Source organism: Aethalodelphis obliquidens, unplaced genomic scaffold (assembly GCF_003676395.1).
Source record: "Aethalodelphis obliquidens isolate GAN/ISIS:26980383/991018 unplaced genomic scaffold, ASM367639v1 scaffold54, whole genome shotgun sequence".
Taxonomy (NCBI): domain Eukaryota; kingdom Metazoa; phylum Chordata; class Mammalia; order Artiodactyla; family Delphinidae; genus Aethalodelphis; species Aethalodelphis obliquidens.
In genome coordinates, this window is record NW_020837998.1 from 1,098,291 (window position 1) to 1,117,253 (window position 18,963).

General features: G+C 34.7%; 1 protein-coding gene across 1 annotated transcript in view; it reads left to right on the forward strand.

Annotated features, from left to right (window-relative positions):
- The window catches only part of DACH2 (dachshund family transcription factor 2), a 644,364-nt gene that overhangs the window by 599,638 nt on the left and 25,763 nt on the right, over window positions 1-18,963 (forward strand). The window contains exons 9-10 of the mRNA XM_027086062.1: window positions 12,286-12,434; window positions 12,560-12,707. Of these exons, the coding sequence (XP_026941863.1) occupies window positions 12,286-12,434; window positions 12,560-12,707 (297 nt within the window). The remainder of the gene's footprint in view (window positions 1-12,285; window positions 12,435-12,559; window positions 12,708-18,963) is intronic.

An 18,963-nucleotide genomic window follows, 5' to 3' on the forward strand; every position in this document is an offset into this window, starting at 1 on the left:
TCTTGAATGTTAGGGAAGAATACACACACACATATGCATACACACATACACTTAACATTTCCTGTTCACAAATATGGAAATGAAATCTATGAGGCCTGAACAGAGGCAACATGTAACAGTGAAGAACTTAATTTTTAAATAATTCATAAGATTTTCTTAAAAAAATGAAAAAGCATAAAAACAAAACCATATATTCCAAAATTCAATTCCCCAAATCCAGAATTTAGGACTTTACTGTCTTTGCTTCTAAGTTAAACTCTAAGTAAACTACCATGAAGAGTGCATAGGTCATTTTTCCCTACTTTGACTCATTTCAACTTTACAGAAATACACAGCACATTGAGTATGTAAAATGTCATTTTTCTTTGCTAAATTATAGTCATCAAACAATACCTCATGCAGAAATAGTAAAAGCTATGCTGAAGGAAAATGCATTTTTTGCCTTCATTTTGGTAAATGTATTGTAATATTGCAAATTGGCAGCCAGATTATTCATTATCATATTAGCATACATATTGCAATGCACTTAAAATCTTTTAAAATTAAAGAACAAGGCTTGTGAAAAATCAAGGAAATTATAAAGAGTTTGAGCTATAGTGTATAAGAAGACTATTCTATTCTAGCTCTTAAAATTATTTAAACAAGTGCTTTGGGAAGCCATTGCCTTTATAAGGTTTTTAAGATATTTACAGCAAAACATTTTTCCCTGTGATAGAATTTTTCAAAGTACTAAGATATCATGGAGAAATATATTTTCTAACAGTTTTATGGCTCCCTAGATACATTCCCTACAAGCGTTGTACCTGCTTGGACACAAACAGTATTACAAAAAGGCCATGTCATTTGAAAAGGGTATACAGCTTTGAAAGGGTATATGCAACATACTAATGGGAATGCCAGTATCATTAGTGTAATACAGTTTTAAGACATGTCTTTTATTATAGTGGACCTGAGTAATTTGTTCCTGTCTTATATTTCTATTTTATTAGAGGTATTTTACATCTGTGGAAACACTACTACTGTGTGTCTTTACTTCTTGGCTTCAGAGGATGGCATAGGATATGCTATTTAAGAAGTCTAAGCAGGGAAAGACATAATAGCAGAATTATCCTTTACAAAATGTTTTATTTCATTGAAAAGTAAATAATAAATATTATCTGGGACCTAAAAATTCAGCCTCTATATACTTTAAATGTTTGGAAGGGCTTACAAAGTTTAAAAAGCTATGAGGTGTTGTTAATAGAATTTTGCTAACTGTAGAGCCCACTTTCTAGGCAAATGGGAAAGGTAACACATATTATAAGTATCCAGATAAGAAAGTATCTCATGGGATGTTGTAAGCAATAAATATACATTAATGTCTAAACTTGAATAGCATATTGTGTTGCCTTTACCTTCTGAAAGTTTTTCTTAAAGCATCAGATATTCTCACAGACAGTGTTAAATTAGATTCGATGGTTACTTGGGTTATTAGTACATTCTCCCAAGAAACTGTAATACAGATTTTTCTTGACAATCACAGGCTAACTATAGCACATTTCACTATCTGTTAATACAGGTGTTTTAACTGAAGGTAGGATGGAATCCATTGTCAGTAACCAAAAGTAGGAAGTGATTTCAATATTGTATAAAAATATGGTATTTTCATACTGGAAAATTGCCAAGTGGGAACTGAATAATGGCTGGGAGGTGACAATGGACCCAGAGGCAGTGAGCAAAATGATTTTCCCTAGTGATCAATTCAGATTAGGAAAATGACAATCTCTGAAGGAACTGGATGAATACAGCTGCTCAGGGGATGGAGCCATGTTCCTTAAAGCCATCCAAAGCAAATGTGAAGACATGTGCAGGTCAAATGCAGAAATGGCTAATATATGGTACTAAAATGAATATAATTTCATTGGAATCGAATGTTATAATGTTGCTCCTTAAAGCACTTTATCCAAATAAGTGAATCATAAAAGAAAACAATTTCATAGAATTGGAATCTAGAACAGAAAATTTGGGCAATATATTCAAGTCTGATTACAACACATTCATAATGCAAGATATTAGGTATTATTTCTTCATTTCTTTTTTTTTCTGTTTATTCTCACTACATGATTCCTCTGTCTGAGTTCATAATATTTTAAACATTCATAGAAATAGAAAATGTTAGAGAACTGCATTTAATATTAACTGTTTGTTTTTGTTGGGCTTTGTGCAAAGTGAATCTTAAAAATATAATTTTTCCTCAAAAGAAATATCATTGATATATCATTGATTATGAGTGTTATGAATATGTATTAGGTTGGGATCAGATAAGGAAAGAAAAAGGAGAAAATCAGAGGGACCTAAACTGTCACTGGAAGTTGAGATCTGAGAAATTACCTGAAAAGTTCTGATCAGTTTGTGCAGTATTATAGTAATCTTGATCACCCAAACAATTATTCGCTTTGTTTCACGCTTTGAATATATATAGTAAATATATATATATATATATATATATATATATATTTGCAGGCTATTAAAAACATCAAACTCTATTTTGTCTGCATAGGCCCAGTTTCAGCATAGACATAGTCTTATAATTCTAAATATTATATTCAGTGAACTTTTTAGATTTTTTATTCAGACTAGAGCTCTTATGATAGAAGGTGAAAAAAATCCTCAAGTACCAGGGTTATTAGTGAAAGTGAAAAATACCTGCAGTGTTTCGGCTTCAACATCTGCCATTCCATATGGATCCATAAATATTTGTAACAGATAGTAGGTGAAGGAATTTCAATGTTAATAAAATAAGGCTGAATTTGGCAGGAATATTTAAGATAGATTTTTCCTGGTTTTTTTTTTTTTTTTTTTAGTAGAAAGCACACTTATTTTAAACTTGCAATTCTCCACGGGAATAAAAATGTAGCCTCAATTAAACTTAAGAGAAAAAAATATGACTCAAATTATGTGAATCTAAAGTCTTCCAACTACCTTGGAACTAATCTGAGAGATTTTAGTTACAAAACTGCAAGTTTGTTTTTGTCTGGTTATTAGGAAAACAAAATACAATGCTACAAAATCTTAATTAATGGTAGCTACATTAACTAAATCTTTCAATCAATTTACCATAAGAAATTTAAAGAAAAAGAAATTTCATGGGCGAGTCAGTGTACATTTAGTTCAATCATTTTTCTTAAGCATTCCATATTTAGAAGGCTAGCATAGTTTCAGATTTAGCCAATTTTTACTAAGGGCCTACTATATGCTAAGTACAGTGTTAGGTGCTTCCACGTTCGTTTTCTCATTTAAAACTCCCACAAACACTCTGAAGTAGTTCTTCCTATTCTACAAATAGGGACACTGAAGTTTAGAGGTGTAACATTCGAAGACACAGAGAGATTCAGTCATGTTCATTGTGTTTTAAGTAGAACAACAGAATCATACATTTTAGTCAAAAAAAAAGTTAAAATAAGAAACTGGGTGTATCTGGTGATTAACCTTTCAGTAACTATTGAAGTTACTGTGAATGATACATTTGTGAAAACTTTCCAATTGATTGAGATTTCTAATACAATTATTAGAGGAAATCACTACAACACTCTTCAATTTACAAATCTGTGAACTCATAATTTACACCACAATACCAGGCACAACTTACTCAAGTAAGTGTTTCTGATAAAAGTCACTAAGTTAGATGTGAATATTGAAATAGAAGAGAGTAAAATTGAAACAAACTCCACAGCCTAACTAGAAATGTAGATGAGGAAGAGGCAATGTTAAAACACAAAAGAAGTGCTTCCCTGATGGCGCAGTGGTTGAGAGTCCGTCTGCCGATGCAGGGGACAGGGGTTCGTTCCCCGGTCCGCGAAGATCCCACACGCCGCGGAGCGGCTGGGCCCGTGAGCCATGGCCGCTGAGCCTGCGCATCCAGAGCCTGTGCTCCACAATGGGAGAGGCCACAGCAGTGAGAGGCCTGCGTACCGTAAAAAAAAAAAAAAAAATGGCACACTAATTTGTTCTAGTGATGAAGTTTACCCCTCCCTGTTCCCTTGGTTATACCTTATGAATTATTTTATTATTATTATCATTTTACCAAAAATCTTGTTCACCAGATGGTATAGGCGCTCATAGCAATAGACAATATCTAAAAATAGCATTGCGCATTTGGTGAAAGTTGTTGAATTGAGCATTATTAATAGATACCTGCTTCTTTGATAAAACTTCAGAGGTTTCCAAAGGAGAAGCAACAGTTTTGATGGTCTTAATGCCAACATTACACAGAAAATGAAAACTGAAAATTGCAATGCTTTGCTCTAATAATTAACATTTATTTTAAAGAAAATTCAGTTTTGTAAAATAATTAAATTAAATGATCAGTGTCATTTTGAACTGGCTAGGTTTACAATAGTGTAGTCATTATGATTCCAAACCTCAACTATTAGAAAAACTCTTAATTTTTTTCTATTATAAAAATATGGTGCCTCAGTGCCTCAATTTTTTATTTCCTAGCTGAAACAGAAAAATCAGTATATATTCTCACCAATGTGTGTGCATGCATGTTTGTGTGTCTGACAGAGACAGAGACAGAAGAGAAGAGGAGAGATAATTAATGAATAAAAGAATGTTCTCAATTTTATATCATTGGTACTGTGGAAACATCAAAAATATAAATATTCACAGACTATAAGCAGGTATAATTACAGAGTTATTAGTGAGCATATAAATATAAATGTCAAATCTATATAATTATCTACATATTCCTCATTACAGAGTTTATAGGAGGTGACAAATTATAAACTGTTATATAGACTGTTCTTGCCAAGTTCTCCATGACAGTATCATTCTGATTTTAAATCATCTTTAATTTTTAATCTTAACCCTACCAAAATACCCACTTTCCATCTTTCATGGATACAAGGAAATAGTACTCAAGTTGCTTATGTTAAATTCATTCTTGGAAAAGTATTTTGCTTTTACCTGTATAGACTCACTAATTTTTTTTTTACTGTTTTGTTTCCTGATTCTATGTTGCAAATAGGTTCCATTATACATTTTTTTTTCAGTGCAATGTAAATTGGTTTTCAGAATCTCTAGGTCTGTAGAACAGGCTAGTTGATGTATCTCTAATTTTATGCAATTTTTTGAAGCTGTGAAAATACGTACTTAAAATTAGGTAACATTTTGAAATTTCTTAAAATGGCAAAGACAACTATTTTAAAAAGGTACTATAATAGGAAGCAATATTAATCATCTTTAAATGCAGCAAAATTTGCTTTTATATAGCTCAGTGGTTTCTCAAACTGTGGTCCCCACACCAGGAACATGAAACATCAACTGGGCACTTAGGAATTCCAGTTGCTAGGCCCTATCCTAGACCTACTGAATCAGAAACTTTGGAAGTTGGGAATGATTTTTTAAAGACCTTCAGGACACTCTGATGTATGATAAAGTTTAAGAACCACTGATGTTAAGGTACTTGATAAATAACTTGTTCCCTTGTACCTTCTACTGATCCACTCTACTCAGATATGTTAACTAAGTCAAAAAAAAACTTAGTGATTTTAAAGTTAGCAACTGAACTGCCAGGTCAAAGCAGTAAATTTCTCTTCCTGATTTGTGCCAGATTAAGGAGAGAGCTTTCTTCCCTGGTTGATGGAAAGGATTGCACATTTCCCAGCAGGGAAGCAAAATGAAAAATCTGCTTTACAGCCTCTGCAGTTAGCTAGATAACTGAACCCCTAGTAAGGGTAAAAGTGGGGTTATATTAGAACCATGAGACCATTTTACAGATAAACCAGGGCAATGAAACATTGTCCCCTGGAAGGGTAAGCTGATTGATGGAAATATGTGCACTCTCCCCCATTTTTACTAAACACATCTCTTTAAAACATCAACTTCCTTCCCACTTTACCTCTATGCCCACTCCTGCCTCCTGTTTGCCAATTTCTAATGTAAACTCTTACATACTAACTTTTCACTCATTTAATGTTCTTCTCTCTGCAGCCTTTTTCACAGAGGTAGCCAGGCTTGTTTTCTGGAGAAGGGACTTGTACATGCCTCTGGTGCTGTTTGGTTGTTTATATTAGAAATTCTTGTCTGTCTTGCAGTTTTTAGATGAAATTCTAGTCTCTGTATGAAACTTCTTTCTATTCCAAGTCCCCAGCCATTTTCTATTTCTAAGCTCTAGAAAATACAGATGTACTTCAAAAAAATCAGTCAAGTTTGCTTTATCTTTGACACAATAATACATCATCTCAAAGATGATAAGAAAGTATGTGTATGGGCCAGAAAGATTTATACTTTTACTATCTTTAGTCCTCAAAGGACTATGATATGCAGACAGGTTAAATAAATATACAGTAGTCATCCTTTAATAACTATATCAACTATTTTTCAACATTGTAATATTTCAGTTTATCACAATATCTGTAAACTATAGTAATCATTTATTTTATTGGAAAGGCTAAGAGTTGATAAGAAACTCTTTACCTTGATCCCCTCTTTCTTCCTTGCTTTCACCACATACTTGTAAAAAACTTAAAATTACATATTCATGTATTTATATAATTTTACCTTTTTGGAATAAAAAGAAAAAAATGGAATCAGTCTGATAATCAGGAATCTTACCTCACGCTTTAAGATTATTGGTACATATCTAAAATCATTACAATTGTTGAAGACCCTAGACAGTTACTATTCTAAATGCCAAGAAGATAGCAATGGGAAATAAAAAACAGGAAAAGTCCCCACTTTCATGGAGAGTATACTGTAGTAAAATGAAATGTAACAAAAATAGTGAATAAATAAGTTATATTGTATATTAAGTGGTGATAAATTTTATAGAAAAATTCATGTTAAGGGGATGGAAATAAGGGTGCAGGTTGCAGTGTTAAATAATGTTTGGTGTAAGTTTCACTAATAAGGTGATATTTGAGCAAAGAACTGAAGTCAGGAACCTGAAATTAAATGCACAAGAACTTTAAAACATACCTTGTAAAGTACTGTGTTAGTTCTACATCACTGATTTGATCTTATTGTCTTATTAAGCATATTAACTCTCTAGAAGTTTAGTACAGAAAGGGAGATCTAGTGAACTGTTCATTCATTGAGATTTTCCTATGTAATTTTGAAACAGCAGTTCTCAACCAGTATTGACGTTTGGGCCAGATAATTCTTTGGTGGGGATGGAGACAGAGGGCAGGGCATCCCTGGCCTCTACCATTAGATGCCAGTAGCACACACCCCTACCTCCTCAGTTTTGACAGTCAAAAATGTCTCCAGCCGCTGCCAGATGTCCTCTGGGCAGCAAAATTGCCCCCAGTTGAGAACTACTGACCTTGACTTAGGAAGATTCCTCAGGCCTTTTATAACTGAGAAAGTAACATTAGCTTAATTTAGGGTGAAGCCAGGCTCATCTAGTTATTACCTAGAAGAGGATCTTTCCAACATGTCTTTCATGAGGTGTTAGTGGATGCTTAGGTGGTCAAATATGTTACTATGTTCTCTTCCACTCCTGGGAATTTTCAATTAACAATTTATTTGACAAACATTTATATTGCATTTACTTTGAGTAACTTTACAAATTTTAGCTTATTAATCTTTATAACAACCCTATAAGAGAGGTATTATTATTATCCTAACTTTACAGATGAGTAACTTGAGGCACAGAAAGATTAAGGAATTTTTCCAGGGGCTAGCAAATCATAGAGCAGGGTTGCAAACATAGGCAATCAGGCTCCAACATCTTATATTCTTTGTCACTATGCTCTCAGCTATCTAATTTAACATGTGACATATGTTAATATTTAGAATTAGCATTTTAAAGGCTCTGAGATATTCTGATTTAATGCATTTAGCCAATTTGGGGATCTAGTTTTTCTTTTCCAAATTTGATGATGGCAACACTTGAGTCATTGTTCAACTCAGACCATGAACACTTCCTCATATTCATGCAGGTCACATAATTTCACAGCAGTTGGTCATTTTGTTGTTGTTATTGTTCCTCATTTTGGAAGAGGGAAGCAGGTGTCTTGCTTGTGCTGAATGTAATACTAATGACACCAACAAAGGAGAGTCCCCTGGGCCAGATTTATTTAGGGGAAAGCTCTTAAATCAAATAATGAAATATAATTTATTTGTTAAAGAATGAAAATTGATGACCTGGTAGGTGGCTGTATCTTTCCACTGCTGAGTGAGTCTGCTGTGTTCAGTTTCCATTCCTGTATCAAAATCCTCAAAGCCCATGGGAAAGAGGAAAGACTTAACCCAATGTAAAGGTGGGAAAACAAGCCCTAGAGTCATACAGAAAAGTTCCAGCATCCTTGACTTTAATTTTTAGGGGGACTTTTCCATCCTGAGCATTTACCATATGGTTTATCTTTTTTTTTCTACAAATACACTTGTCAACTTTTATATCTATTAATCTGGGCCCTAGGTAAGAATTTAAAATTAAAAGCTTGTTCTCTAAATGGATTTCCAAGTGCTATTACAAAGTATGGCAGGTTTAACAAACAAGTTCAATAAAAGCAGTCTCAAATTTGCTTCAATAAATTAAGAGGTTGCTTATACCCTCAGCTAGATAGCAGTTGTCCTATCTTTATCTTTTAGGTTATGGCATTGCTTCATATGTGTTGATAAAGATTTTAATATATACATTTTGAACACTAGCCTTTTAAATCAAAATGCTCCGTCAAAACCCTTTCTCCCTGGATTACAAAGAGATGCTCTTATTTCACTGACAATCTATATTTCTAGTACTTGCTTATATTTTATTTCATTGTCAATTAGGATTTCTCAATCCTACCTAATAAATCCCTACATAACGGTGCATCTATTCGAACTCTGAGGAAAATGTAGATGTCATTCAGATGTGAAAACTTATTACAAGATTGAAATAGATTTCTAATGCATTTATCATTCATTTTTGTAGCATGTGATTTAAATCAGAAAAAAAATGATGAATGGTTTGACAGTTTCCACTCATATACACCAAACATAATACACTTCGACTAGTTTTCGGCTATTATGGACCTTAACATGCAATGTGACCTTGGTCTGGAAAAGCATGTTTGGTTTGCACAGAAGCTTAATCGTAAGAAGTCATAAGTAGAATTCTTCTTCTTTATTGCCCTTTTCTAGGACTAGGAAATTTACTGCTTGTGGGACAGGTAAGATATGAACAATGGGCCAAATAGAGTCCAGGGTTATCTCATCCGTGTGAAAACTGCTGCTGAAAATCGATGTGACCTCTGCTACACTGTCATCCCAATTCCCACCCTCTGTGTCCTATTTGTCTTTTGGTAGAAGCTTAGATCTGTGTGCTGTCTCTATGTGTCTCTCTTGGGACAGATTATCAAAATGAATCATTGCCTGCATACCTCTTATATTTCTATTTATTTTCCTGGTGTTGACTAGGTCTGATGAAATATGATTCTTCTTGCATTTGATCCTCACTGCAGCAAGCAACACCTAATTCAGCTGTGTCTATCTCTTTAAAGAAGAGTAATACTATTTTGAAACTTCAGTCTTCTATATAGCGACATTACAAACCATAGACCATACAACCTGTCTTCATAGTCAATAGTAATCTTACTTTCAGCCAATTTAATGACATTTCATTCATCTCCAAATACAAGACTTCGGATGATTTTAATGTAGTTCCAATTTTGTTTTATGCATACCTAACATATTGCTTTCGTTTTTAGGTATTTTGTTTGTAGAATACCCTGATCACTGAGGTTACATGTGTGTGTAGAGTAATACATGACAAAGAATCCATAATTTTAAGAAGTCTCCCATGATGCAAAATATTTATTCAAGAGAATCATTATATTATCTCGGAATCAGCAAGAAGTCAATGTTCTCACTTTGTGGTGGTTTATTTTGTAAAAATAGATCTTCCAGGCTACATAAATTCATCTTTAAGATTTATAAACATAAATATAAAGATGTTGAACCTCCTCAATTATTATTAATATTGATAGATCATAATGAAGTCATTCTACCTATTCACTTAATGCACTCATGTGCAGAAGACAAAATACTAGCTAAATACAGACTTCAAGTATCACAAATAAAGCAAAATATTGCTTCGTTAGCTGTTGAGAAATATCCCTTAGAGACATTAGAGCTGCTGCCTAAGACATATTTTAGAACTTATATTTTTAATGAGATATTTCCAATGTTCAAACCTTGTACTTGAAATAGATCACAGAACATGTGCTCACTCCCTCTGGAATACTTTGCCTCTTCCAAAACTACTACTGACAAAGAAGGAAGGGAAGGAAGGAGGGAGGGAGGGAGGAAGGAAGGAAGGAAGGAAGGAAGGAAGGAAGGAAGGAAGGAAGGAAGGAAGGAAGACATGTTCTATAAGAGGTTAGGGTTAATTTTACAAGCAAGTTGCATTTATGATCAAAATATTATTTGTAAGTTTTACTACAAAACAATTCCTGGGAATATGTTCATTATAGTTTCCTGTGCTAAAAGAAAATTAGCAGGCTATTTTTTGCATACTATTGAATTCTTTAAAACTGATAAACAAATACATTTTGTATTCAAATAAGGTGAAACTGTTGATTCTCTAAAATAATCATTAGCATTTTTATCCCTATAGGTTTTAGAAAATTAGAAATTGTAAAGGTGATCTCTATCAAGAGTATTTTATTCAGAGATAATGCTATCCCATTAAGTAATCTCACAGAAGTTCCAGCAATTGTATGCCACAGCTTCCCACAAAAGAAATCCCACAGCAAACCATGATGACTGTGAAATCAATAGGGCTCAAGACTCTGCTCACTAAATATATAGGCTGCTTGCAATTGAAAAATGAGTTCTAACTGTATGACAAATCCATATTCCTATCCCTACAAAGACTAGACCAATAGCTAGATTTTTGTTTTCAAACCATGTGAAAATTGGTTAGGTCTAGATTCAAGCCTAATTTTTTCCTGAATGAGTCTCAAAATATATGGGGTCACTGAAAATTTTTATGACCAGAGAGATACATATTTTCAAACATTGCTTGTGCTCAGTTACTGGTGAGTAGAGTAATTTTGTTTGAGGTGCTGTGATCAACTCATTGTGCACTGCTATTGAAGCCATTTAAGAATGCCAGGGTTTGTTTGGCTACATTCCAAGATTACCTCTGTAGCAGTTTATCTTTACATATATCAAAAAGGCCCCAATTCCTAATTACAGAGGAAACTTTGCTATCTGGTTCATACACCTCACAAAGATTTTCAACCAGAATTCAATTATATAGCCAAGTAGTTAGCTTCTCAAAATAAAAGGAGATTCCTTTTGTAATTAGATGTATCTGTGCAAAACAAATCTGAAATATCTTATTAGACAAAAATTCTATTGGTGTCTCTTCATATGAAGCTAAGAGGGAATCTCATGAAAGTAATTAGTGTGTGGGAGAAGTTAATATAAAAATATAAGGGGAGATAATATACACTTTGTGGTTTCACACATAGATGGTTATTTTTTTTCATAAGAAATATTCTTCAAAATAAAAGGTAACACTGGAAACAACCCAGATGCCAAACTAGTGAATGATTAGACAGACAGTCATGTATCCATGTAATAGAAAACTTATCAGCAATAAAAAGGAAAAAAACACTGATACATGCCACAACATGGATGAACCTCAAAAACATTATGCTAAGTGAAAGAAGACAAACACAAAAGATCACTTACGATATGAATCTATTTATGTAAATATCCAGAAAAGGCAATCCCATAGAGACAAAAAGTAGATTAGTGGTTGCCAGGAACTGGGAATGGGAAAGGAGATTAATTGTAAATGGGCATGAGGGGTATTTTGGGGGTGATTGAGGTGTTCTAAAATAGATTTTTGGTAATGGTTGTACGATTCTGTAAATTTACTAAAACTCATCGATGCATACAATTAAAATAGATGAATTTTATTATATGTAAATTATACTTCAATAAAGGTGTTAAAATATGGAGATGATAGATATAGATAGATTTAAAGAGGAAAAAATAAAAAGCAATTAGTGTTTTACCAGGAAGTTATCTGATTATTTAATTTATAGATATTAATAAGCATGTCAAATTTGTTTCTCCAAATTTTATGCCAATTAGCAGTAAATGTTGGTTCATTTTTCACTGATTCTTTACTGAAACATTTATTTTGAGAAATGAGAGGCAGCTGGGAAATAGGTATGAATTCCAGTTATGAGTTTTCCATCATTTAGCTTTAGCAACAAAATCTTTATAGAGATAAAGGAAACATAGTGAAAATTTTGAGCTGTTAGTTTATGAACCTTCTGATATTAATTTTGTTTCTTGCAGAAGAGGTACCCGTTCAAATTCCAATGATGAAGTCACCCCTGGACAAGATCCAATTGACTCCTGGGCAGGCATTGCCTCCTGGATTCCCTGGACCATTCATTTTTGCTGATAGTCTGTCCTCTGTGGAGACTCTGTTGACCAACATTCAGGTCAACAATATTTCTATAAACAAAATAAATGTAATACAAGACATTAGCACCTACATAAATTATTTCATATTTGAGAAATTAAAACAGATAAGATGAACTGCATGTCATTTGCTGTATTTTGACAGGGTCTACTGAAAGTGGCTTTGGATAATGCTCACATCCAAGAGAAGCAGACTCAACAAGAGAAAAAGGAACTGCGAATGGAGCTCTATAGAGAGAGAGAAATTAGAGAAAACCTTGAAAGACAACTCGCAGTTGAGCTTCAAAGCAGAAGTAAGTTTAACAAGTTCAATATAAGTGAATAAGGTAAGACTGTGTTGGAGATATTTTCAGTAGTAATAGAAATATTCTCAGGGATAGCCAGGAACTGCTGAAAACAAATGACAAGCTAAGAATCAAATACTGTGTGCAATCCACAAGGTAAGATGTTTACACTATTTCTCTTTGTAATTAAACATAATGAGCAAGATCTACACTTCATTTTTGGAAACATGAATATTCTTAGTTCTCTCAAAATTTCACAAAATACTCCTGGAGACATATATATATATATATATATATATATATATATATATAAATAGATAGATAGATAGATAGATAGATAGATAGATAGATAGATAGATTCAAACAATTCCTTATGTATTAAATGCTTACTCTTTTTCAAGAACAATATTAGATTCTGGTGTTAGAAGATAAAACTCAGTCCCTGTTCTTGAAAGATTTACATTTCAGAGGACTAGCACAACCAACCAGCTAATTATAAGACAAAGTGGAAAGAACAATGATGTACATCATATATGTTTATATAGAGAGGGGGGTAGTTAGCTCAGCCTGGTGGGGAATTGATGGTCAAAGAAGGTTTTCTGATGCTGACACTTGAACCTGAGTCTTGAAGAATCAGTAAGGCAAGAAAAGCATGAGAGTAAATGAGTGATCTGATCATTCTAGAACAATGAACATAGGCATGGAGGCAAGAAGCCTCAAACATGGTCAAATATATACAGTGTATTAATACCATGACTTTGAATTTTATGAAGTGAATGTTGGGGAATAATGCATAACAAAAGTAGAGGGTAAATTATAAAGGCCATTTTCTTTTTTTAACATCTTTATTGGAGAATAATTGCTTAACAATGGTGTTTAGTTTATGTTTATAACAAAGTGAATAAGCTATACATATGCATATATCCCCATATCTCCTCCCTCTTGCATCTTCCTCCCACCCTCCTTATCCCACCCCTCTAGGTGGTCACAAAACATCAAGCTGATTTCCTTGTGCTATGCAGCTGCTTCCCACTAGCTACCTATTTTACTTTTGGTAGTATATATGTCAGTGCCACTCTCTCACTTTGTCCCAGCTTACCCTTCCCCCTCTCCTCTACGTGTCCTCAAGTCCATTCTCTACGTCTGCATCTGTATTCCAGTCCTGCACCTAGGTTCTTCAGAACCTTTTTTTTTTTCAGACTCCATATATATGTGTTAGCATATGGTATTTGTTTTTCTCTTTCTGACTTACTTCACTCTGTATGACAGACTCTAGGTCCATCCGCCTCACTACAAATAACTCAATTTTGTTTCTTTTTATGGCGGAGTAATATTCCATTGTATATATATGCCACATCTTCTTTATCCACTCATCTGTCAATGGACACTTAAGTTGCTTCCATGTCTTGGCTATTGTAAATAGAGCTGCAATGAACATAGTGGTACATGATTCTTTTTAAATTATGGTTTTCTCAGGGTATATGCCCAGGACTGGGATTGCTGGGTGGTATGGTAGTTCTATTTTTAGTATTTTAAGAAACTTCCATACTGTTCTCCATAGTGGCTGTATCAATTTACATTCCCACCAACAGTGCAAGAGGGTTCCCTTTTCTTCATACCCTCTCCAGAATTTATTTTTTGTAGATATTTTGATGATGGCCATTCTTATTGGTGTGAGGTGATACCTCATTGTAGTTTTGAGTTGCATTTCTCTAATGATTAGTGATGCTGAACATCCTTTCATGTGTTTGTTGGAAATCTGTATATCTTTGGAGAAATGTCTATTTAGGTCTTCTGCCCATTTTTGGATTGGGTTGTTTGTTTTTCTGATATTGAGCTGCATGAGCTGCTTGTAAATTTTGGAGATTAATCCTTTGTCAGTTGCATCTTTTTCAAAAATTTTCTCCATTCTGAGCATTGTCTTTTCATCTTGTTTATGGTTTCCTTTGCTGTGAAAAAGCTTGGAAGTTTTGTTAGGTCTCATTTGTTTATTTTTGTTTTTATTTCCGTTTCTCTAGGGGGTGGGTTAAAAAGGATCTTTCTGTGATTTATGTCATAGAGTGTTCTGCCTATGTTTTCCCCTAAGAGTTTTAGTGTCTGGCCTTACATTTAGGTCTTTAATCATTTTGAGTTTCTTTTTGTGTACGGTGTTAGGGAGTGTTCTAATTTCATTCTTTTACATGTAGCTGTCCAGTTTTCCCAGGACAACTTATTTAAGAGGCTCTCTTTTCTGCATTGTATATTCTGCCTCCTTTATCAAAAATAAGGTGACCATATGTGCGTGGATTTATGCCTGGGCTTTCTATCCCGTTCCATTTGTCTATATTTCTGTTTTTGAGCCAGTACCATAATGTCTTGATTACTGTAGCTTTGTAGTATAGTCTGAAGTCAAGGAGTCTGATTACTCAAGCGCCATTTTTTTTCTCAAGATTGCTTTCGCTATTCAGTGTCTCTTGTGTTTCCATACAAATTGTGAAATTTTTTGTTCTAGTTTCTTAAAAATGCCATTAGTAGCTTGACAGGGATTGCATTGAATCTGTAGATTGCTTTGCGTAGTAGAGTCATTTTCACAATGTTGATTCTTCTAATACAAGAAAATGGTATATCTCTCCATCAGTTTGTATCATCTTTAATTTCTTGCGTCAGTCTCTTATAGTTTTCTGCATACAGGTTTTTGTCTCCTTAGGTAGCTTTATTCCTAGTTATTTTATTCTTTTTGTTGCAGTATTAAATGGGAGTGTTTCCTTAATTTCTCTTTCAGATTTTTCATCATTAGTGTATAGGAATGCAAGAGATATATGTGCATTAATTGTGTATCCTGCTACTTTACTAAATTCACTGATTACCTCTAGTAGATTTCAGGTAGCGTCTTTAGGATTCTTTATGTATAATATCATATCATCTGCAAACAGTGACAGTTTTACTTATTTTCCAATTTGGATTCCTTTTATCTCTGTTTCTTCTATGATTGCTGTAGCTAAAACTTCAAAAAGTATGTTGAATAACAGTGGTGAGAGTGGGCAACCTTTTCTTGTTCCTGATCTTAGTGGGAATGGTTTCAGTTTTTCACCATTTAGAACGATGTTGGCTGTGGATTTGTCAACTATGGCCTTTATTATGGTGAGGTAAATTCCCTCCATGTCTACTTTCTGGAGGGTTTTTATAATAAAAGGGTGTTAAATTTTGTTGAAAGCTTTTTCTGCATGTATTGAGATGATCATGTGGCTTTTATCCTTCAATTTGTTACTGTGGTATATCACATTGATTAATGTGCGTATATTGATGAATCCTTGCATTCCTGGGATAAAACCCCCTTGATCATGGTGTATGATCCTTTTAATGTGCTGTTGGATTTTATTTGCTAGTGTTTTGTTGAGGATTTTTGCATCTATATTCATCAGTGATATTGGCCTGTAGTTTTCTTTCTTTGCGACATCTTTGTTTGGTTTTGGTATCAGGGTGATGGTGGCCTCATAGAATGAGTTTGGGAGTTTTCTTCTCTCTGATATTTTTGGAAGAGTTTGAGAAGGATAGGTATTAGCTCTTCTCTAAATGTTTGATAGAATTCGCCTGTGAAGCCATCTGGTCCTGGGCTTTTGTTTGTTGGAAGATTTTTAGCACAGTCTCAATTTCAGTGCTTGTGATTAGTCTGTTTATATTTTCAATTTCTTCCATGTTCAGTCTCAGAAGGCTGTGCTTTTGTAAGAATGTGTCCACTTCTTCCAGGTTGTCCATTTTATTGGCATATAGTTGCTTATAGTAATCACTCATGATCCTTTGTATTTCTGCAATGTCAGTTTTTACTTCTCCTTTCCCATTTCTAATTCTATTGATTTGAGTCTTCTCCCTTTTTTTCCTGATGAGTCTGGCTAATGGTTTATCAATAGTTTTAGTCTTCTCAAAGAACCAGCTTTTAGTTTTATTGATCTTTGCTATTGTTTCCTTCATTTCTTTTTCATTTATTTCTGATCTGATCTTTATGATTTCTTTCCTTCTTCTAACTTTGTTTTTTTTTTTTTTTGTTTTGTTCGTTCTCTAATTGCTTTAGGTGTAAGGTTAGCTTTTGCTTGTCTATAAATGTTTTAATTTCTCCATCAAATCTGAATATGATACTTGCTGGGTAGAGTAATCTTGGTTGTAGGTTTTTCCCATTCATCACTTTAAATATGTCCTTCCACTCCCTTTTGGCTTGCAGACTTTCTGATGAAAGATCAGCTCTTAACCTTATTGGGATTCCCTTGTATGTTATTTGTTCTTTTTCTCTTGCTGCTTTTAATCTTTTTTCCTTGTATTTAATTTTTGATAGGTTGATTAATATGCTTCTTGGCATGTTTCTCCTAGGATTTATGCTGTATGAGACTCTCTGTGCTTCCTGGACTTAATTGACTATTTCCTTCCCATATTAGGGAAGTTTTCATCTTTAATCTCTTCAAATATTTTCTCAGCCATTTCTTTTTCTCTTCTTCTTCTGGGACCCGTGTAATTCAAATGTTGGTGCATGTAACATTGTCCTAGATGTCTTTGAGACTGTCTTCAATTCTTTCCATTCTTTTTTTTTATTCTGCTCTGCAGTAGTTATTTCCAATAGTTTATCTTACAGGTCACTTATCTGTTCTTCTGCCTCAAATCTTCTGCTATTGATTTCTTCTAGAGAATTTTTAATTTCATTTATTCTGTTGTTCATCATTGTTTGCTCTTTAGTTCTTCTAGGTCCTTGTTAAACATTTCTTTTATTTTCTCCATTCTATTTCCAAGACTTTTGATCATCTTTACTATCATTACCCTGAATTCTTTTCCAAGTAGACTGCCTATTTCCTCTTCATTTGTTTGGTCTGGTGGGTTTTTACTTTACCCCTTCATCAGCTGTGTGTTTCTGTCTTCTCATTTTGCTTAACTTACTGTGTTTGGGGTCTCCTTTTCACTGACTGCAGGTTTGTAGTTCCCATTCTTTTTGGTGTCTGCCCCAGTGGCTAAGGTTGGTTCAGTGGGTTGTGCAGACTTCCTGGTGGAGGGACCTAGTGCCTGTTTTCTGGTGGATGAGCCTGGATCTTGTCTTTCTGGTGGGCAGGACTGTGTCCGGTGGTGTGTTTTGGGGTGTCTCTGTCCTTATTATGATTTTAGGCAGCCTCTCTGCTAATAGGTGGGGTTGTGTTCCTGTCTTGCTAGTTGTTTGCCATAGGGTGTCCAGCACTGTAGCTTGCTGGTCATTGAGTGGATCTGGGTCTTAGCATTGAGATGTAGATCTCTGGGAGCGCTTTTGCCGTTTGATATTATGTGGAGGTAGGAGGTCTCTGGTGGACCAATGTCCTGATCTTGGCTGTCCCTTTGTACCCAGTGCACCAAGACCCTGTCAGCCACATGGCTCAGAAGAAAAGTTAAGAAAAAAGAAAGAAAGAAAAAAGTAACATAAAAAAATTTAAAAAATAAAAAGTAAAAAAAAGAGAAAAAAATAAGAAAGAAAGTAGCAGCCAAACCAAAAAGCAAATCCACCAATGATAAAAAGCACTAAAACTATACTATAAGCAAAAGAAAAACAAAAAAAGGGACATACAGATCTCTAGGACAAATGGTAAAAGCAAAGTTATATAGACAAAATCACACAAAGAAGCATGCACATACACACTCACAAAAAGTGAAAAAGGAAAACGATATATATATCATTGCTCCCAAAGTCCACTGCATAAATTTTGGGATGATTTATTCTCTATTCAGGTATTCCACTGATGCAGGGTACATCAAGTTGATTGTGGAGATTTAATCCGGTTCTCCTGAGGCTGCTGGGAGAGATTTCCCTTTTCTTCTTTGTTCACACATCTCCTGGGGTTCAGGTTTGGATTTGGCCCCGCCTCTGTGTGTCGGTCACTTGAGGGCATCTGTTTTTTGCTCCATAAGGATGATTTTAAAGGAGCAGCTGATTAGGGAGCTCTGGTTCACTCAGGCCAGGGCGAGGGAGGGGTACGGAATGTGGGGCGAGCCTACAGTGGCAGAGACCAGTGTGATATTGCAACAGCCTGAGGCACACAGTGTGTTCTCCTGGGGAAGTTGTCCCTGGATCACAGGACCCTGGCAGTGGCAGGATGCACAGCCTCCCGGGAGGTGTGGTATGGAGGGTGACCTGTGCTTGCACACAGGTTTCTTGGTGGCTGCAGCAGCAGCCTTAGTGTTTCATGCCCATCTCTGTTGTCCATGCTGATAGCTGCGACTCGGGCCCATCTCTGGAGCTTGTTTAGGCAGTGCTCTGAATCCCCTCTCCTCACCCACCCGG